The sequence below is a fragment of the Rattus norvegicus genome, chromosome 9 (genome assembly GCF_036323735.1).
Source record: "Rattus norvegicus strain BN/NHsdMcwi chromosome 9, GRCr8, whole genome shotgun sequence".
NCBI lineage: Eukaryota > Metazoa > Chordata > Mammalia > Rodentia > Muridae > Rattus > Rattus norvegicus.
In genome coordinates, this window is record NC_086027.1 from 50,480,226 (window position 1) to 50,502,841 (window position 22,616).

Sequence of the window (22,616 nt, forward strand, 5' to 3'; positions counted from 1 at the left end):
CTGCTACAGATGCAACTGGAGCCATGGGTCCCATGTAAATTCTTTGGTTGGTGGTTTAGTCCCTGGGAGCTCTGGGGGTTCTGGTTGGTTGATATTGTTGCTCTTCCTATGAGGTTGCAAACCCTTCAGCTACTTCAATTCTTCTTCTAACTCCTCCCTTGGGGTCCCTGTGCTCCATTCAATGGTTGGCTGTGAGCATCCACCTCTATCAGTAAGGCTCTGGCTGAGTCTCTCAGGAGACATCTGTATTAGGTTCCTGTCAGCAAGCACTTCTTGGCATCAGCAATAGTGACTGGGTTTGGTGGCTCCATATGGGATGGATCCTCAGGTTGGGCAGTCTCTGGATGGCCTTTCCTTCGATCTCTGCTCAACTTTTTGTCCCTATATTTCCTTCAGACAGGAGCAACTTTGGGTTAAATTTTTGAGAAGGGTGAGTGGTCCCATCCCTCAACCGGGGGCCACACCTAACCTCTAGATAAAGCCTCTACAGGTTCTCTCTCCTCTTTATTGGGTATTTCAGCCAATATCATCCCTGTTGGGTTCTGGGAGCCTCTTGTTTTCCTGGTGTCTGGGACTCTCTGGTGGCTACACCCAGTTCCCCATCCCCCATTGCTACACATTTCAGTTCAATTTCCTGACCCTCTGGACATCTCTCCTGTCTCCTCCCATACCCACTTCTTCTCTCCACCTTCTCTCTTCCTCCCGAGTCCCTCCCACATTCTACCTCCTGTGATTATTTTTGTTCCCCCTTCTAAGTAGGACTGAAGCATCCACACTTTGGTCTTCCTTCCTTATGAGCTTCATATAGTCTGTAAGTTATATCATGGGTATTCCGAGTTTTTTCCTAATATCCACTTATCAGTGAGTATATACCATGTGTGTTCTCTTGTTATTGTGTTACCTCATTCAGGATGATATTTTCTGGTTCCATCCATTTGCCTGCAAATTTCATGAAGTCACTTTATTTTTTTTATCTTTATTAACTTGAGTATTTCTTATTTACATTTCGATTGTTATTCCCTTGCCTGGTTTCCCGGCCAACATCCCCCTAACCCCTCCCCTTCCCCTTCTATATTGGTGTTCCCCTCCCCATCCTCCCCCCATTACCGCCCTCCCCCAACAATCATGTTCACTGGGGGTTCAGTCTTGGCAAGACCAAGGGCTTCCCCTTCCACTGGTGCCCTCACTAGGCTATTCATTGCTACCTATGAGGTCAGAGTCCAGGGTCAGTCCATATATATAGTCTTTAGGTAGTGGCTTAGTCCCTGGAAGCTCTGGTTGCTTGGCATTGTTGATCATATGGGGTCTCGAGCCCCTTCAAGCTCTTCCAGTCCTTTCTCTGATTCCTTCAACGGGGATCCCATTCTCAGTTCAGTGGTTTGCTGCTGGCATTCGCCTCTGTATTTGCTGTATTCTGGCTGTGTCTCTCAGGAGAGATCTGCATCCGGTTCCTGTCGGCCTGCACTTCTTTGCTTCATCCATCTTGTCTAATTGGGTGGCTATATATGTATGGGCCACATGTGGGGCAGGCTCTGAATGGGTGTTCCTTCTGCCTCTGTTTTAAATTTTGCCTCCCTATTCCCTGCCAAGGGTATTCTTGTTCCCCTTTTTAAAGAAGGAGTGAAGTATTCGCATTTTGGTCATCCCTCTTGAGTTTCATGTGTTCTGTGCATCTAGGACAATTCAAGCATTTGGGCTAATAGCCACTTATCAATGAGTGCATACCATGTGTGTTTTTCTGTGATTGGGTTACCTCACTCAGGATGATATTTTCCTGTTCTGACCATTTGCCTATGAATTTCATAAAGACATTGTTTTTGATAGCTAAGTAATATTCCATTGTGTAGATGTACCACATTTTCTGTATCCATTCCTCTGTGGAAGGGCATCTGGGTTCTTTCCAGCTTCTGGCTATTATAAATAAGGCTGCTATGAACATAGTGGAGCACGTGTCTTTGTTATATGTTGGGGCATCTTTTGGGTATATGCCCAAGAGAGGTATAGCTGGGTCCTCAGGTAGTTCAATGTCCAATTTTCTGAGGAACCTCCAGACTGATTTCCAGAATGGTTGTACCAGTCTGCAATCTGCTGAGTAGTACTCCATTGTGAAAACATACCACAATTTCTGTATCCATTCCTTTGAAGAGGGACATCTGTGTTCTTTCCAGCTTCTGGCTATTATAAATAAGGCTGCTATGAACATAATGGAGCACATGTCCTTGTTATATGTTGGAACATCTTTTGGATATATGCCCAGGAGTGTCATAGCTGAGTTCTCAGGTAATACTATATCCAATTTTTTGAGGAACCTCCAGACTGACATCCAGAGTGGTACCAGCTTGAGATCCCACCAGCAGTGGAAGAGTGTTCCTCTTTCTCCACATCCTTACCAGCATCTGCTGTCACCTGAGTTTTAATTTCTAAGCGTTTGATCTTAAAATTTCAAGTAAGCTGAGACGGGTGGTACAGGGCTGTAAATCCAGCAACGTAGAGGAGGCTAAGTCAGGAGAATTGCAAGCTCAAGGCTGGCATTAGAGAAACTTTAAGGCCAACATAAGCGACCTAGTGAGACTTTGTTGGGAGATTACAGGTGAAATGACTGATGCAGATGATGGTCAGCAGGGGGAGAATCCCCGGTGTGCAGAAGCCTGTGACGTAGCCCCAGTTACTCCCACCATATTATGCCAAAGCATAAAAAACAAAGCTGGATTTCTGAGGTATAATTAACCAGGAGTACCCAGAGACTTTTACATCCTAATTCATAGAACTTGCTAATAGCTTGCAGAAGACAAATGGGCATTGCAGGTGAGATTCAATTAGGTTCTTGAGATGGGGAAGCAGCCATAAATAATCCCATGGGCTTGGTATAATCACAAGACCCTTATGAGAGAGAGTTAATCGTCAGAATCAGGTGTATATTGGGGGCAGACTGATGTGACCACAAGCCAAAGACTTTGAGCAGCTTTGAGAAGTTAGAACAGAACAGAGTCTCATTAGAAGCTCCCAGAAGGAACACAGCTCCCATCACCATTGTGGTTTCGGATTTTGATTTCTGCAAGTAAGATCAAATAGACCTTGACGTGTTAATGTCTTACAGTAGACATAGGAGGCAAATGCAGATTGCCTGATTCTTGAGAGTAGAGTGACCAAGGATTGGCAGGAAGTGGGAGCCTTCTTACCCATAAGTCCACTGAGCTTACTGAGGACTCCCAGGAGTGAGGGTCTGGTCTACAACAGCACTGACTTCCTGGATGAGCATTTGGGCACCACCATTTACTAGCTGTGAAATCTTGAGTCCATCTTTGTTCTCCCACTTCCAAAAGGCGTGGGTGATGATAGATCTTGCCTCATAAATATGTTATGAGGATTAGCTGACACAACCCACACAGAGGGTTTACTCAGTCCCTGGCTCCAAGGAAAGGTTCTTCAAGCACAAAACTGTATTGTATCAGCCCTCAGCTATGCAGAGGCTTGGCCATGTTTGTGGCTGCTCAGTTTTATTAGCTCATTTTAAAGGCCACCCTTTCTTTTGAAAAGGGTATGAATTATACTCTCTTCACCCATATAAATCTAAAAGAAACACTTTCTTGTTTTAGTGATGGTAGCATTGTGTCTAAATGCAAGGTCCTTACAAAGGTGGAGCATTGGTTTTCATATAAAAACAATGTAAAAATGTTCATGTAAGGAACAGGTATGTTTGCTGCAAGAACACAGGCTCGTGCCTCTCTGCTGGCTCTGGTCTCAGAGCATCTCAGGTTTGCATTGTTCAACTGTCCCATGTCATAGGAGGAAGCTTTCCTTACAAACAAATGTCTTGGGTTAGGGAGGCCACCGCACAGACAGAAATCAGTGCAGGCAGCTTTGGTGGGGCTCTGCGGTTGAACCAGATACACTGTGCCTGACAGTTGCCTTACGACTCAGTTACACTCAGTGGAAGCCGGGGCAGTTCACCAGAATCCCATCTCTGTTTCCCCTTCAGCTCATTATGCTAATGAAGTCCTTTGGCACTAAACAGTGACCATACCTCTTCATACAGGACTTTGCTGCTGTCACATGCGTAACAGAACAACTCCATCTTTGGCTTGAATTTGAGTTGGTTAGGGGGTGATATCCTGGGGAGATAGAACCTTGTGTGCCCGCAAAGCAGATGATATTCAAGACCGTGGTATGCTTTGTAGGTGACCGGCAGTCGAGGCATGAGGTGTGGGCCAGATGTGCAAGGTAGAGTGAGGGAAGGATAGGAAATGTGTGGTCCAGTGAGGGAGATGCACAAGGAATGTGAGTGCCCACCTTGCTAGCATGTGTCTGATCTGATCTTTCTCTGAGGCATGCTTAGACGCTGTGTCAGAACTGCTACCCTAAGAGTGGTAGCAAGGAGCACAGTGGCCCCATCGTTGTTAAGTAAATGCTAGAAAAAAGAAACAAAAACTTTACTTAGGGATTCTTGGGGCCTACTTTGGATTTCATAGAAACAGACCCAGTTGACTCGTTGAGATGACGTTCAGAATGCAGGCATTATGGTATGTGGATGGCTAAGTGGGTCTAAGGCATGTTCACGAGGAAGAATTGAACATAGATGACACCCAGTTATATGGAGAGGTATTCAGTGAGGGAGAGTGGCAGTGGAGGATCCCACTGCAACTGGAGAGAGTGTAGGGTTTTATTTTCTAGTCAAGGTTTTTAGATAAATGAAAATAAAATATGTACGGGTGGAGAGTTGCTTTTGTGGGATGATAGTGGGTTTCAAATTATTTTGGACTTTTACAATTGGGATGTTCAAAAGAGGGTTGATGGTGATGGTGAACATTGGTTGTTAAAAGAATGTGGGTATAGAATAAGCAGGCTGAAGGGACTAGAAAGCCAGAGTAGGGTGCTTTACACCACGAGTATTAAAGAAGACCTTCAGAGAGTGTGACAGTTTTAGGCTCACATGCAAATCCTGTTCATTTACAAAATCCACAGGCCATGAGCAGAAGGTAAAGGCCTTATTTAGGGGTCCGCACAAGCATGGAGCAGTGCTATCATTTGGGGTTTAGGAGTCAACTCTGGCAATCTGACTGCAGTAGAGGTGACGTTTAAATCGAAGTCACGTCTCCCCTCTAGGATCACAGCCTGTGCCATGACGATGAACAAGTATGTGGAAGAGAACGTGTCCCAGAAGTCCTACACGACCATCAAGTACTTCATGAAGATGCTGAGCAGCGTGAGTGAGACCCTCATCTTCATCTTCATGGGCGTGTCCACCGTTGGGAAGAACCATGAGTGGAACTGGGCTTTCGTCTGCTTCACCCTGGCCTTCTGCCTGATCTGGCGAGCACTGGGTAATGAACAGTCATCTGCTCCGTGAACAGTTGGGAGAGCTCGCTCTGCTTCTGTTACCTATTTATTTTCATTTCTTCCTCTTCCCTTTCCCCTTCCCCTTCTTCCCCTTCCCTCCTCTTCCTCCTCCTCCTCCTCTTCCTCTTCTTCCTCCTCCTCCTCTTCCTCCTCTTCCTCCTCCTCCTCCTCTTCCTCCTCTTCCTCCTCCTTCCTCTTCTCCTTCCCCTTCTTCTTTTTCTTCTTCCCGTTCTCCTCTTCCTCTTCCTCTTCTTCTTCCCCTCCTTCCCCTTCTTCTTCTCCTTCTCCTCCTCCTTCTCCTCCTTCTTCTTTGTCTCTTCTTCATCTTCCTTTTCTTTCTCTTCCTCCCTCTACTCTTCTTCCCCCTCCTCTTCCTCCTTATTCTCCTCCCCCAATTTTCCTCCCGCTCCTGTCCACTCCTTCTCTTCATTCCCCTCCCCTTCTTCTCTTCCTCACCCTCCTCTCCTCTTCCTCCTCATTCTCCTTTTCTTCCTCTTCCCCTTCCCTCTCCCCCCTCTTCTTTCCCCTCCCCATTCTCTTCCTCCTCCTTCCTTATCTACTCCCTGCTCTCTTCTTCGCCCTTCCCCATTCTTTTCCCACTGACTTCTTTTTCCCCTAACCTCGTTCTGTTTTCAACCCCCCTTATTTATCTCTTCCCCTTTTCTTTGTGCTTATTTTTCTTTTCTAAGCTTTCATTATAAATAAAATTAGCCCCTCTTTTTGTCTCTAGTCATGATAGGTGGAAATATGTTATCCTGACAAAATAAGAAAAAGAACCCAAGAGTCCCCAGTATTTGCAGTTCAGGGGGCAGGGCCGGGGGTGGGTGGGCCTATCAGGTCTTTCCTTAACACTTTCCACAGTCACAGAGACTTGGAATTCCCAGTCCGTATTCACAAAGTCCACCTCTGGGTCTCTCTTTGTCCATAGGTGTCTTTGTCCTGACTCAGGTGATTAATTGGTTCCGGACCATCCCACTGACCTTCAAGGACCAGTTCATCATTGCCTATGGAGGGCTCCGCGGGGCCATCTGCTTTGCACTGGTGTTCCTCCTCCCTGCTACTGTGTTTCCCCGAAAGAAGCTGTTCATCACAGCTGCCATCGTCGTTATATTCTTCACTGTCTTCATCCTGGTGAGTGTAGCTTTCTTCTGGAAAAGTCTCTCCCTTCCACAGGAGACTCGCAAGTTCCGGTTACCCGGATGAACACTGTGGGCAGATGCAAATGTGAAGCTGCGTAAGCGCGTTGAAGCTTTCAGAGCCATGCGAACAGGAAACACGATACTTCCTGTCAGGGTTCATGTGCTGGATTGTGTGGGATATTACAAGAGTCCAATTTGGTCACTTGGCCCCATAGAGGGAATGGTTATTTAAGGAAAGTCAGCTCAGGGACTTTTACTACTGGAAACTGACAAACTGCACACTCTAATCCTTGTTCTCCGACCTAGTAAATGTACTTGCTAAGTACTGGTTGTGAGCCATGACCTTCCAACAGCTTCTTGACAGAAGCTGTCGGCTCACAGTACTTTCCCTGGAGCAGGGAAATGGTGAGTCCAGCATGTTGTGGGGAAGCAGTAAGCAACTTGGTCAATAGGCCAGCTCTCAGATTATAATTTGCACATATTCATTCAGATTTGTCTCACGTTCTGTGACAGGCACGTGCTTTCAGAATTTAGGATTCTTCTTGAGCAAATGTTCTTGTCCTTGCAGAACTTTCATTCTTTTCAGAAGTTAGGGGAGAAACCTGATAGCAATATATGGAATAGACTTAAAGAGGGGAGATACTATACAATAAGTGAGAGAGGTATCAGGAATGGAGAGGGCACCATACACACAGGGTAGGTTACAACTCTAAACTGATATTCACAGAAGGGAAAGGTGAGGATTATGACATTTGCCTGTAGAAGGCAGAGACATTATCCAAGCTGAGGAACATCGAAGGCACATGTGTTCAGGGATATCTTGTTTCCCAAGCAGAATGTTCTTGGCTTGAGTTTAGGGTGGGCTAGAGTAACATAGAGAACATAGTGGAAGCTTATATAATTTGGGGGTGCTGTGAAGAGCTTTGCTCTTCTCCAAGGGAAGGGGACACAAAGTAGAGACAAGGAAGACTGCATATAAACCCTGATGGTAGCCTGCAAAGGGGTTAATTCCCAAGGTACATTCTGAATGCAGAGCCTACAGGATCTCTCTAGATGTGACACCTGTGTGTGGGGGAGGAAGGGGAGGAGGCCTTGCTTATTCTCAAGACTGATGACTGAGTGAGGAGAAGAACAGATTTGCCCCAAAGTGGGAAGGGGAGGTCTGTAATGGGAGGTCTGTGACAGAAGGACACCAGAAGTGGGGGATTATCAGTTCAATTGCAAGTTTGTTGGACTCAGGGCATCCATGAGATTTATAAGTTCAGACTGATGGAGCAGGTATTGGGAACTCAGGTTCAGTAAAGAGGGCAGTCTTCCTTCGGTGATGATATTTGAAGCCATGAAATGGAAGAGATTATCCAGAAAGTGAAGTTTTAAAGTGAGGAAAGAGAGAACACCAAGTCTTGAGACTTCCTGACCTTAAGGCCTTGGCAGAGAAGAAAGCAGTCATCGAAACTATTTTGAGAAGGTTTCCATCGTATGTATGCATCTGCACATGCTTCCTAGATGCCTTACCCAGAGCATCACCTGCAGTATTAGTTCCTGCAACTCTCAAAACTATTCTTGCCACACAACTCCAAGAGCTCATTACCCCTGGTTGTTGGATAAAGGAAGTCAGGCTCAGAAACTGAAGTTAACTGGTTTTGTAAAGCTGATCAGCACCAGGTAGGTCTTTACCATGAACTGAGACTGCACAAAAAAGGCCAGGTGTGCAGAGTCCTCAGCATTTCAGTGCAAACAGATTCTTATAGCCCATTCCCCACAAGGCAGCTCAGCTCTGCTTGTGCTCAGGCCTCCCAGAATGAGGACAGTGAACTCTGTGGAGTCCTGGCCATGGATGCTCAGGAGACCCCGTTAGGTTGAGATGACACTTTCCATTACAGTCTTTGTCATCCACACCTTTATAGGTCCCTTCAGGGGCTACCGCAAGGTGGTGAGCATGTCAGGGGTCAGGTTGGAGCCTTCCTATGGGTGTCATCTCATTTTGTCCTCAAACAAATCCTCTGACATGAAGACCAGCATCACCTCCCGGGAGCAAACTCATTCTCAGAGAAGAAAATGGTCCCAGGGTGAAGTTCTGAGCCCGAGCCTGACTTTAGCCTCAAACATACCAAGCTCTTTCTTCTCAGTACCCCTAATGCACTGAAAGAGGCTCGTATTCACTGAGTTATGGATATATGCAATCGGTGGTGGGAATATGTACAGAGAAAGACATCAGAAATTCCACTGCTGTGTTAACATCACTGGCATGTGTGCACAAAGCCACTTATACACCCTCAGGCAACATGATATGCAGAACAACACCAACCATGGACTTTCATGTCCTATGTGCCTTGGCATTAACAGTGACCCTACAGGAAACATGTAAGATTTAAGACACAGTGTACAGGTAATATTGTCCACAGAATCTATGGTTAGCAAGCTCTGTGTGGAAGTGATTATGAATGTAAGAGATGAAGGATGGTTGATGAGTCTACACCATGAAGGATGGGACACCAGCTAGCACCTGGGCAAAGACCACTCCAGGTGGAAGGAGGAGCTCACACAAAGGTGCTGAGGCAGGAAATGTAGAGAACAGCATCATCAATGACCCACACGACCACACTGAAGCAGCCAGGTGGAGGCAAAGGTTGCTGAGCACTCAGAACGCTCGGGTAGCGTACGCCTTTAACTGACAGATATTAAGAAGTGCTTGTAGCAAGGGATTCTTTTGACAGGCACCCCTTGCTCTTTGATGGGAGAGTGAAATAAGGGAGATGGCAGTAGGAACAGGGAGACTGCTTTGCCTGCTTGTGCAGGAGGGTGAGGTGTAAGGGTCTCAGCGGAGAAGAAGGGACTCAGTCAACAGGACATAGGAGCCATGCATCAGCTCCTTTGAGTTTGCTGAACATATCAGGCTGGCTAGCCCTCTAGTGAAGGTGCATTTTAGGGGTCAGCGGTTAGACTATGCTAGTGCACACAGGCCAGTCTTTCCTATAAGCTAGAGGATCACTTGATCAAACTCATTCTGATAGCCATACAGAAGGAGTGGCCACTGTCCTCCACATTATACTAATGCTCCTTTTCCTTCCATACAGAAGGAGTGGCCACTGTCCTCCACATTATACTAATGCTCCTTTTCCTTCCATACAGAAGGAGTGGCCACTGGCCTCCACATTATACTAATGCTCCTTTTCCTTCCATACAGAAGGAGTGGCCACTGGCCTCCACATTATACTAATGCTCCTTTTCCTTCCATACAGAAGGAGTGGCCACTGGCCTCCACATTATACTAATGCTCCTTTTCCTTCCATACAGAAGGAGTGGCCACTGTCCTCCACATTATACTAATGCTCCTTTTCCTTCCATACAGAAGGAGTCGCCACTGTCCTCCACGTTATACTAATGCTCCTTTTCCTTCCATACAGAAGGAGTGGCCACTGTCCTCCACGTTATACTAATGCTCCTTTTCCTTCCATACAGAAGGAGTGGCCACTGTCCTCCACATTATACTAATGCTCCTTTTCCTTCCAGGGTGTCCATACCCGTTGACTGTGACCACATCGCTCCTTCCTTCATTTTTCTCACCACTGTTTGTCTAGACAACACAAGTCATACATGCCCACTCATGCAACACATATGTCCATGAATGCACACACACACAAATTTACACTGACACATCCTTCAAAAAAAATGGATCCCTGAAATAAATCTTAATGAATTCTGAATAATGGAAAGAATAGCTAGTCACAAATCCATGCAGGCACATCCATATTTGTGCCTTTCAAGTAAGACACCTGTTTTCTCTCAAAGGACAGCTTTTAGGTTGTTGGACCTATTCTCACAATTTAAAAATGATTTATTTGCATATGGGTGTTTTTATGTGTGTACGTTTTTTTGTGCTACACGCACGGCTGGTACTCTCATGGACCAGAAGATGGCATGAGGTACGCTTGAAATGGAGTTATGAACTTTTGTGGGCTGCCATGTGGGTGCTGGGAATAAAACCCGGGTCCTCTGTGAGAGCAGCCTGTGCCCTTAGCGAACAAACTGTCTCTCCAACAGTTCCCATTATGAAATTTTAAGATCTATTTCCCTCTCCTTACATCCAAATTTCTTGAAGGATAAATTCCTCGAGCCTGATACATCATATGGTTGTCTTTGAAAATAGGCTATGTGTGACATGATTTATTATTTATTGTAACTCGTCATGATAATTTAAACATTGCTTAAATCATGCTGCAAATTTGAGTAACACATGGCACTACCATTGAATGCAGCATTACTTACAGATCTACAAATGAGCAGTCTCAATGTCTAGACATCTGAGTTTATTTTCTTTCCAACAAAGTAATATTACAACCAATAATATTATTTATATACTATATGGTCAACAGGTCGTGTTCTAAAATTGTAATAGAAGCTGGGGTCTGTGAGGTGCACAGCACAAAACGAGACTTTAATAGGGCCAATCTGGTTTGTTCTTTTGACCTTGTTCCATGTATGTTCTATTGGCCACAGTTTACCTAGCTGTAGGAGGTAGATTGTGGGACATTTCTTTCAGGTATTGTACGGGAATATGTATAAAGAGTGCAATACCTGACATAGAGTTTTGATCTCATGATTCCATGTAAAATATTAGACTAAAAATAACAGAAGAGAAATGATCATGTCATTTAGTATACTTTGATTTGGGCTGAAAGGTAGAGCACAGTAGTTCTTAGATATCCCTATAGTCATGCAGAAGATCCTATAAATCTGTCCAGAAACTACCTGTAAATGAATGAACTAAATGTAAAAACAACCCATCAGCTCTCTGTCGCCATGTCCTTGTGTAGATGGTGAGGCAAGCAGGTGGGTACCAACACCAGTCTGATGGTTCAAAGACAGAAGACTTTATTATTCATGGCAGGAGTAATAGCCAGAATATTGTGTCAATTTCCCTTAGCCCTTGGTTCCATGGAAGTGGCGCAAAGGGCTCATGAATGACAGATGCCTGTGTAATGGCCTGCTTTACAGGAGGGGTATGGGGCTTAGGAATTTATCACTGTCTGTGAAGGTTATGTTATTGTATTTCTCAAGACTGTTCTTTGCTCACACCCTCAGGAATGCCCCAGGTAAAAGACTCTTTGTACATGCAGGAGCTTGGGGATGCTTAGGGCCCATGTGCCCTTAGTGATAAGCATTTGATGGTGTTGCCTGACAAACTGAAATGATGGTGCTCGATACCCAATAGACTTGGTGAGGCCCCTACCATGTGCTTTCTTTTGTTAAATAAAATATTATATTTGATTAATGTAACATTGCCAACTGGGTAGGATTCCACAGAGATCATGATATTTAATAGAGTCTTAGATCAAAAGAATAGAAATATCCATTATTAAAAAAAAGAAAATTGTGTGGAAATGATTTAGAACATGAAGAGAACAGTGAAAGTTATTACCCAGTGTTTTTAACTGAGCAATCAGAGTTAATTTAGTGATGGACAACTAGGGAATTATTGGATCTGTGTAAGTGTGTGTGTGTGGGGGGGGGGGTAATTTCTCTATAGCTATGTAGGGTTTGGTGATCTGGAGTTCATGATAGAGGCCTGAGAGATGGGTGACCCCAACTGTAGAGTCACTTGAATCACTTGAAATAGACAGCTTTTAAAGAACGAGATGGGAAGAAATTATTCTAATGAGGAAAGAAGAAGAAGAAGAAGAAGAAGAAGAAGAAGAAGAAGAAGAAGAAGAAGAAGAAGAAGAAGAAGAAGAAGAAGAAGAAGAAAAAGGAGGAGGAGGAGGGTGAGGAGGAGGAGGAGGAGGAGGGGGGAGGAGGAGGAGGAGGAGGAGAAGAAGAAGAAGAAGGAGAAGAAGAGGAGGAGGAGGAGGATGAGGAGGAGGAGGAGGGGGAGGAGGAGGAGGAGGAAAAAGTGGAAGAAGAGAGGAAGGAAGATGAGAAGAAGAGAAGGAGTAGGAGGAGGAAGAAGAGGATGAGGAGAAGGAGGAGGAGAAGGAGGAGGAGAAGGAGGAGGATGTTCTTAGGGAAGAGCCTAGACACACAGCATTAACTGATAAATTGTTGAAGAAGCTGGAGAGTAAACACAGTGGTTGGTGATGAAAGAAGCATGGATGAGGAGAGGCAGAAGCCAAGGGAGAGAGAGAGTTTGCAGAGAATAGTCCATGACCTTAGAAAAAAGCGAAAGCATCCCGAGTGACAAGTGCCCAATTTCACAGGAGCTCTATGATGAGGGTGACTGTGACCAACCAAATCCAAAAGAGATACACTAGGGGTGAATGATCTGCCAAGACAAAGATTATAGGCAAGGGACACTTGACAAATATGGCTTTAGTTTCAATCTTTGTAAGAGGAGATCTTCAGTCACACATTTGATTGTAGAAAGTGTTTCTTTCAGTGTGCTTACAGAATCCAAAGATGGACTTCTGGTATACCCCTCTATCACTCAAAGTGCCTTATTCACTTGAACTTGAAACAGGTTCTCATCTCTTACTGAACCTGGAACTCCTCGTGTTACAGATTCCAGGTTTACTTGGGGGTAAGCTGGAGGCCAGGCATGTCCAGCAATCTTTCTGTCTCACCTCCCTCAAGCACAGCACTATTACTGATACATGTGGCCATGCCTGACTGAATTCAGGATCTGTGTAGCAAGAATTCTTACGCATTGAGCCATCTCCCCAGACAAACAGTGATAGTTTTAATATATACATTTCTTGCAAGTTTTCTAGGAAAATCCTTGCTAACTCAGCAAGGAAATAGTAGAAGCCCCTGTTTGTCAATATTAATTCCACAAATAAGAACTCATTTTTCCCCCGTGAATGGACCAAAATAATGCTTATCTTAACCAAATAACAAGTTAGGTTTTCCTCCTCTTTTCTCTCATTGGTGGAAAAGAGGAGGTGTGAGGCAGAGACAGAACAAGGTAGAAATCTTGCTAGCAGTAATTCTCCATGCTTGCTGTTATATGACTCTGAGGAGGACCCCAATTTGTGGTGCTATATTTGTTGTGCCAAACTTGAATGACAGGTGAGAATTTATTTGCAATTTGCATTTTTTTCATATTCGATTGCAAAAATCTGGATTACATTTTAAATGTTTTATCCTTCATGGATAGTGACAAGTTATCATATTCTTAGAAGTCCTATTTAATGGCTTCCTGTGTAACCCAAATTAGAAATTTCCCAAAGGGATAAAATAGGTGTCCCATTGGAGGTATCATCTCTCTGTCCTTCCAAACCAGAGGCTTTGCCTCACCTAGTAAAATATCCTGATTGGTCAGGCAAAGCACGCACACAAGCCACATGCTCTACTTCCAAATAGATGCCCCAGAGAGGAAGAAGAGAGAGAGGGAGAGGGACAGATTAGTGTCTCATAAATGGTTTCTATTTGGTATGATATGACAACTGAAAGTAGTACACAGAGATGAATGTATACTGAAAGGAATGTAATTTTAATTAGATTCACAATCTTTCAGTTGCTGTAAACTTAATGTGTTATACTTATACCAACTTGAATTGATCTGGGGGGGGGGTCTCCACATTTGCTTCCTGGATTTGATCAGTTCACTGACTTTCAGTCTGTCTGGCCAGTAGGAATCAACATCAGAATTGGAGATACCCATTCTTACTTTCATATTCTATGGTTCCAAATGCAGGATATTCCCTTTAACTTACTGAATATATGCTGAAAGGGGAAGGAGTGTGTGTAACAGCAATTCACCTCTTCAGAATATTTTAGACGTTTTCAAGGTTAAGAATTACACTGGCTCTCTTGTTTTCATCTTGAGCTGCTAGTGTTCAGCCTGTAGATGGATGGGATTTGAAACTCAGTGAGGTCACCAACTCTGAAAAATCACAATTTCGTTCATTTGATTTTCATACATTAAAAATTCTAGAATGTGTTGATTGGGAAACTGTTATTAGCCCCCGTGTTATTTCCAAGTGACAGACTGAAACAAAAATATAACACGAGATGTCTCATACCAAATTTAGTTAAAATTGGTTTTCACTTAAGAAAGTAAAAAAAATTAAAAAATGAAATTTATGCTAGGAAAATGATCCTACTAGATTGATGGCACAAAACTTTGAAAAGGGGTGTGTGCATGTAGAGGTTTTATGTAATCAAAAATTATTTTTAATTAATACATTTATTTATATACTTTACATCCTTATTTCAGCTTCCCCCCACATCTCCTTCCAGCTATCCCCTTCTTCCTCTTCCCCTATCCATTCCAACTTCCTTTCTCTTCAGAAAAGGGGAGGCTTCTCATGAATATCAACCAGCTTTGGCAGGTCAAGTTGCAGTAAGACTAGGAGCATCTTCTACTGACGCTAGACAAGACAGCCCAGTTAGGGGGGAAAAAGAAGGCAGGCAACAGAATCAGAGACAGACCCTGCTCCTGCTGTTAGGAGTCCCACATGAAGACCAAGCTCTACAACTGTTACATATATTTAGAGGACCTAGGTCAGTCCCATGCATGCTCTTTTGTTGTTGGTTTAGTATCTGTGAGCTCCTATGTGCTCAAGTTAGTTGATGCTGTGGGTTTTCTAGTGGTGTCCTTGACCCCTCTGGCTCCTACAATCCTTCCCCCCCTCTTCCACAGGATTCCCCCAAGCTCCGTCTAATGTTTGGCTCTGGGTCTCTGCATCTGTTTCCATCAGTTGCTGGGTGAAGCCTCTCAGATGACATTTATGCTTGACTCCTATCTGCAAGCATAGTAGAGTATTATTTACAGTGTCAGAGGTAGACTCCCTCTTGCGACATGGGTCTCAAGCTGGACCAGCCCCTCAATTTCTGTTGAAACCATTTGGAAAGGCTAAAAGGCAAACTAAGAGTGAAAGCTCACAATGGCAATTTTACCAATTGAGAGGTAAGTGAGGCAGGAGGATTGATAACAATGTCAAGGCTAGCCTGGGTTACATAGTGAGTTCTAAGCAAGCATGGGCTTGTGTCAACTCAACATCTAAATACAGATGGAAAGGTGAAATGGAAATCAAATAGCATACAATATACTTAACCATAATCCCTCCTCTCATCAAGGAAACAGTCCATCTCATACATGCAACTTTCATATTATGTACTCCTAATGTACTCCAGAGCCTGGTGCTGTTCTCCCATACTACCTCTCCTGCCTCTTTTGGTACCAATATCACACCTTATGTGTGTCATAGCTGGTAGATTGTGTTGTATCAGCAAATTCGCCTTTATTTTCCTTTTTTTTAAAAAAATTCAGGTCACCTTTTCTGTTGTAGGTTAATTAAAGATTGTCCAAGTTCTGCTTCACATCTGAACATTACATTATCATGTTGTGCTGTGTGTAGGCATTAGTTAAGAAAAAAATGTCATTATAATCTACTTATCCTATTTAAAACTTTAAGTATATTTTTGAATTTCAAACCTTTCTAATATCCTTCAGTTAAATTTTACCATTCTCCATGTAAGGGTTTATGCAATTCTCATAAGGCCTCATATATATGAATATAAAAACATAGAATGTATCTAATATGAATTTAATATATACATAGTTTCTCCCAGTGTAGGTGTCATGTTATACAGTAGTATATATTAGTTACACAAGCATGCCCTCTAGCCACAATATGAAGTAATACATAAGAAAATAAACATTGCTACTGTGTGATTATTACTGAGACTCTTTAAGGGGTGGATTGTGGGTGTTGATTTTATACTAGTCACTATGTTGCTGTTTCCATAGAGAAGGAATGTCTTAAGTTTTAGGACAAAGACACAAACTGTCCATTAGCATGGAATTCTTGCCACATTGTTGTCAGCACGTCCTGCCTTTTCTCTCAGCTCTGGTTGTAGGGCAACCTGTGAATCTGTGCCAAACAGAACTGAGTGCCTTCTGCTCTCTGTGCCTCGAGTGGAAATACTTTTAATGTTTCATTACTGAGTGAGGTGTTGATTGTGGAATTTAACGGAGATCTCTGTTCAGAGTATGGAGTTTCCTTTATTCCCCTACTTTTCTCAGGAGCTTGGAATTTTCTCTGGTTAACCCCTGAGTATTCCAATCTTGCCCTTGCAATGTTTCCCGATGCTCCTCGGGGGCTCTCCTGAAGTCTCTGTCAGGAGGTGAAGCCAGCACCTTTCAGGATTCTTGCTGAGCACTTCCTGGGTTTGAAGCTTCCTTGGCTCTCCATGTGACTGTCACTCCTTTGGTGTACCTCCTCTGTAACTGTGTTGGGATAGAGATGACCTTCTTCTAGATGTGCTTCCAGAGCCTTGGTTCTTTGCTGTCCATCATTATATTCTCATACCCAAGCCCCATGACAGGCACGCAGAAGCAGCTTAGTGAAAATTGTCTCTGTAGAATGAACAAATGGGAAAAAAATCACTGGAGAGTGTTCCTCTGGGCAACACAGCAAGTAACAAATACCTCTGAACTTCATTATTTCTTATAGTTATTTTCCAATAATTTCCATTTTTGGCTTCTCTTTTATGTTGAAAATGGTCTCATGAGAATCAGACATCTGAGGAAAACAAAGAACAACAAAAATTTTGCATTTACTGTCTGTATCCTTAGCAACAGTCTAGCTTTCGTTGGTGGTCAGCAATTCTTAGGAGATGGTAATGATGGCGCAAGCTTTTTCTTATGAGAAAATCTATTTATGTACATATTTTCACGCAGGGAATAACCATCCGGCCACTGGTGGAATTTCTTGATGTTAAGAGATCCAATAAGAAGCAGCAAGCTGTCAGTGAAGAGATCCACTGTCGGGTAGGTGCTGACTGGTGAAGAGCTTAATAAAGAAAATGTGTGGTAATGAGAGAAACAGCATTGCACTACTGTGCACTGCTGGAAAGGGACGGGAAGAGTAGACGGCTCAAGCGGATGGGGGATGTGTGCCTTGAGAAGGTCTGTGATGGAGGCGGACACACAATAATAACCCCATAGTATCCAATCCGAGGCAGCTAAAGTCCTGAGGGAGCTAAAGTCCCGAGCCAGCAGAAGGAAACAAAAGCCTTGAACCTGGAAATGTTTCTATCAGCTATTTCTTGTCATTTTGAAAATTATGATCAAACTTAGGATGATCAAAATGGTAAAAATACTGCCTCAGGACTTGAAGATAAATGGTTGACTGACTGCTTCCAGCAAAACCAACTGAGTGTCCCTGGAGTTAGGCATGATGCCAGTGGAGTGGAAAGGACCACTTATAAGAAAAAGGCAATGATTAGCCCATCTCTCCTTCTGTTTTAGTTTTTTGATCATGTGAAGACTGGGATTGAAGATGTTTGTGGACACTGGGGTCACAACTTCTGGAGAGACAAGTAAGAGGCCAAACAACATTCTTATCAAAATGGTTCTGAATCATCATTGAAAACAAAATAGCTGGGTCACTATTGGAAACAAAATATACCTAGTTGTATGTTGCAGTAAAATTAAAAAAAAAAAGGTTTCTTTTATCCTGCACTAGGTCTGGCACCATAAAGCCTCACGGTATCTGTGGGATATTTTCATCTCACTCAACATAGCATCTCGCCCACCTAGCTACATCCCATATCACACTGCCTATGGCTACTTTCTGAGCCTGGCCACAATCTCTCTACCCATCTAGTTCCCAAGGCAGGTTGCCACCATACCAGACATACACATCCCAATTCCATGGTGGCCCAATCCGTCCACCCACCACACACTCTCTTGAACTCAATTAAATCGCCACATGAAAAAACACACAACCCAATAACCTCTGATCCAATTGATGAGATATAATTTGCTCATCTAGACATACAAAATCCTGTACACATCCATCCCTTAAGAATATTCATAACAACCTGTAAATGTGCAGAGAGGAATCTTAACATCTGCCTCCATGTGCCGTCGGCTGCTTCCCCTCCTCTCCTCTCTCACTCTCGTCTCCTCCCCCTCTCTAAAACTTCTCTCTCACCCATCCTTCCTTCTCGTCCAATGACAGGCCTCGTTCTATCCTATACCTGCCTTCATCTGTATAATGACATTATCCTACATGTATACTGTTTTCCAGGCTGGGAATCCTATGTTGTCCTACTGTGTGTTCTTTTAAGGTTACTCCTACTGTGGACAGGTATAGTGATACAAGCCTGAGATCCCAGAACCCTAGCATCTAAGGCAGGAAGCTCCACATGAGTTTGAGGGCAGGTTAGGCTGCTTAGTGACTATGGCAACAATTACAACATCTTCGCTATAGCAGAAATATAAAATTATTATAAACTAGGCATGACCTTATTTCCCTATATGAATAACATGAAAGAGGAGACCCAGGCTTAGCAGATGAAAATACTACTCCATGTTCCTAGGGTAGAGCCATGAACCAGGAGTGGCCTCCATACTTGCCCCGGATGCAGAATCACTCCTTCAGTGTCACCCATTTCAGAGGCAAGATAGAAGAAAGACCATCTGAAGACAAGATATCTTCTGCCATCACTAACCAGGGTCCTCAGAAATAGTCAAACAGGTTTTCCATGCAGATCTCATGTCTAGGGACCTTTGTGGCCATTCCTCACTGCAGAGGGACCAAGAGCCCCAGTCAATGAGTTAAAAGCATGATTAGGAATAAGAGGTGACATCCTGTTTGGCCTTCTATTGCTGTGATGTAGACCAGGACTCAAAGCAACTTGTAGAGGAAAGGGAATCATTCATCACATAGCTTCAGTGGACCACGAAGGGGAAGTCAAGGCAGGCACGTAAGGCATGAACAGAGACTTTGTAGGAACATTGCTCCCTGGCTTGTTCCTACTCCAACCTGTTTTTCTTTACCACCCAGTACCACATGTCTAGGAGTGACAGTTGTTTGTATTCTACTATATCAATCACTAATCAGGAAAATGTCAGTCTTTGAAGGTCCTTTCTCAATTGATATACCTTCTACATAGATAATGCTAGTTTGTGTCAAACTAACAACAACAACAACAAAAACAGAAAAGCTAACCAGCACAAGAAGGGGATAGTAAGACTGAGACCATGAGGGTTTGTAGAGGAACCCAGTTGAAAGAAATCCATGTGTTCCTTGAGGTCCACAGATGTCTTGCAAGCAGACCTTTCAAGGAAGTCATAGCTGGCTATGACCATAAACAAAAGGAGCGCTGACATGTCTAGCTTGTGTCTGGAAGCAAATGTTGCTTTTCCACGATGGTGATCACCAGCAACAAATAGTCTTAATTAATCCACAGTATTTTCACAATCCCACATTCAATTCCCAAACAAACTCCAAAACAGTTTCTCAATTGTCGTGTCTACTGCACAATCTTCAGGAAAGTGGATATGGGACACTGGGTGCTGACATAAACTGTTGTCATAGAATATCAATTATGAATATCCTCTTGGATGTGTACAGAGCTGTTGACACCACCAAAAGGAGCATACAAAAAGAATAACCTTTCCTTATTCCAAAGCCCTGGTGTTACAGAACCTGATTGGCTCTGGAAGAGAATTCTTGAGGCGCTTGATTTGATCAGCTGAGAACAGAATGAAAGGTGACACGGTGGTGACATTGCTGAGGCCCAGCAACCGGGAGTCTGGTGATGTGAAAGGCAACACCCGTGCGGAGCTTGGCAGAAGGGGAGTGGGAGAGGGCAATAAGAAAACATGCACTCCCCGTTCAGGACAGACCAGCTGCCCCTCCCATTCCTGTCACTCTCCCTTTATTTTACCCCCAGTAAAAATCTCAAGCAACAATAGTCATATGAGAAACCGTAGAGGCCTTCTATTACTGAGGAGAATCCTGGCATTGTAAGCCTGGCACAAAATTCAAAATAAACATCGGAAAGAGTAGGCCAGCCTTCTGATAGTAGTGGGCTACTAGCACAGTGCTTTCAGGGTGGCTCCTTAATTATTCAGATCCCTCCAGCACTCAGGAAAAAGGAGCAGTGCCAAGAATGTGGGTGAATGTCGGTTTCCCTCATAGCACAGGTGTGCCAGCCAGTAAATCTCCTTGGGTTGATAGTGTATCCATGTTATATACCTATTTCTTTCTCAGCAAATATTTATTGCCTATTGTTTTACTTATATACTGGCATGTGTGGTGTTGCGTAACCACATCCACAAAGCCAGCTGATCAAAATAGCAGTCATTTATTATTAACCTGTGTGAGTCTAGAAGCTTCACGTGGGCTGGACTGGACTGGGCTGGGCTCATCTGGGCTGGGTTTGTTCTTGCTCCTGCAGGGTGAAAGGTAGTCAGCTGATCGGGCCAGAGCTTGTCTCATATGGTAGGGGTAAAATAAGGACATTGTTTACATCCTGTTCACCTTGGTTCATAGACATGATGGCGTGCGCCTAAGGTGCTATGGACACGCAGGATCTGGATTCCATGGTGAGCCTCTTTAATCACTGTGTCAGGAGCAGGATAGTCACCAAAACAAGTAACATTATTGTTCACCATGACTATGAAAAGTCAAAAGTCACCTAGACTATGACAGAAAGCTATTGTTGGATGCATGAAGGTCCTGGGGCCAACTAATATGTCTATAATACACAAGCTTAAATTGTGCCTGGCTTAGCTCTCTTCATTGGGGATACAGAGGTGGGGAGAATCCTTATAATACTGATTTTACCTTTGACTACAAGGGATGGACTCTAGGATGAATAAGAAAATTTCATACCGTGCCACAAAATGATAGCTGCCCGATAGAAAAATACATCTGGACAGTGAGAGAGGATGCAAAGGAGTGGAGAATAGAACAAGGTAGAAACTGTTACATTTGGAAACATAGCACAGAGAGGGTTGGCTCATGGAGTTTCTTTGACCATAACTACTGCTGAATATTACAGAGAGACACAAGAAAGCATTCTTAGTAGATGGGACAATGACAGTGCAGACCCCCTGAGTACAGATGCCAAGGACCCCACATGGGCAGTACAGCCCTGAGGGCAGTACCATGGTCCACCACGTGAGTATGGCATCATGCCAGTGTTCAGGTGGCATTTCCAGAGACTCTAGTTTCTGTGCTGAGAAATACACTGCAGGGGCAAGGTCACCTAGTAGGTGCCCAAATCTGTATCAACGTCTAGGAGAAAAAAAGAAAAAACAGGATGGCATCTGGGACCATAGTGATGGCACTAGAGGTGCTGAAATGACTATGCTTTTGTATATATTTTGATGGAGGAACTTAAAGTGATCGCTGACCAAGCGGTATGGAATGCTGGTTAGCCAGGGCTGTCATTTTGAAGCTGTACACAGTGGAAGGTTTAAACAACAGAAATGGGCTGTCTTGCTTTTATGAGGAATATAAATTCAAAGACAGGATGTTAACAGGGGCCATTCACCTCTCGGGCTTCAGGGGAAGGAGGTGTTGCTCTTTGCTTGCAGAGGCTGTGCACTCTGATGCTCTTCCCACTCAGGTCTCCTTGAGCATCTGTGTCTAAGGATATCCGTCTTACAAGTGTGGCAGTCACACTGAGGGGACCGCATTCTAATGACATCAAGTCAACTTAGTCATGTTTGCGAAGGCCACATCTCCAAATGGGGTCTCAGCCTGATGCACCAGGAATCAGACATGGGAGCTTCATCCCATATCATGGAACATGGAAGAGACCAATTACACAGGATGTCAAAGAGTTTGGCTGGTGGAGGCTGGGGGAGGGCCAGGGAGGTCCGTTCCTTTCTGAACACTCAGACTTTGAACACTCATTAGTTACATCATGTATGTGTGCATATATATGCACACACAAAAGCATATGTAAAAATACACATATGGTAAGACTAGTTCTTTACTTTGGGGTACTTTTCTTATTCAGTGAGGTCTTCATTAATTTAAACTCTGATTTTACTTATTTGTAGGTTTAAGAAATTTGATGACAAATACCTTCGGAAGCTTCTGATTCGGGAAAACCAACCCAAGTCTAGCATTGTGTCCTTATATAAAAAGCTTGAAATAAAACATGCCATAGAGATGGCAGAGACAGGGATGATAAGCACTGTCCCCTCATTTGCATCTCTCAAGTGAGTACCACATTATAAAGGGAAGTGAATGTAGGAAAGTATGCATTGGATGGTTTCAAGACCTGTAATAGTAATAGTATCAGAGTGATACTATACTATATACATTATAGTATACATATGTTTATACTATATACATGTATATAGTATATATGTACTATATAAAATTTAAATGCTATATAATAACATATTATATTATATACATCGTGTAATATACACAATATTATATA

The 22,616-nt window shown here is 43.5% G+C and overlaps 1 protein-coding gene across 2 annotated transcripts in view; it reads left to right on the plus strand.

The window, feature by feature from the left end:
• Positions 1–22,616, plus strand: part of Slc9a2 (solute carrier family 9 member A2) — an 82,432-nt gene that overhangs the window by 52,614 nt on the left and 7,202 nt on the right. For both annotated transcript variants that reach the window (NM_001113335.1, NM_012653.2), the window contains 5 exons: positions 5,104–5,321; positions 6,266–6,468; positions 17,101–17,190; positions 17,671–17,741; positions 22,228–22,389. In NM_001113335.1, coding sequence (NP_001106806.1) covers positions 5,104–5,321; positions 6,266–6,468; positions 17,101–17,190; positions 17,671–17,741; positions 22,228–22,389 — 744 coding nt within the window. The remainder of the gene's footprint in view (positions 1–5,103; positions 5,322–6,265; positions 6,469–17,100; positions 17,191–17,670; positions 17,742–22,227; positions 22,390–22,616) is intronic.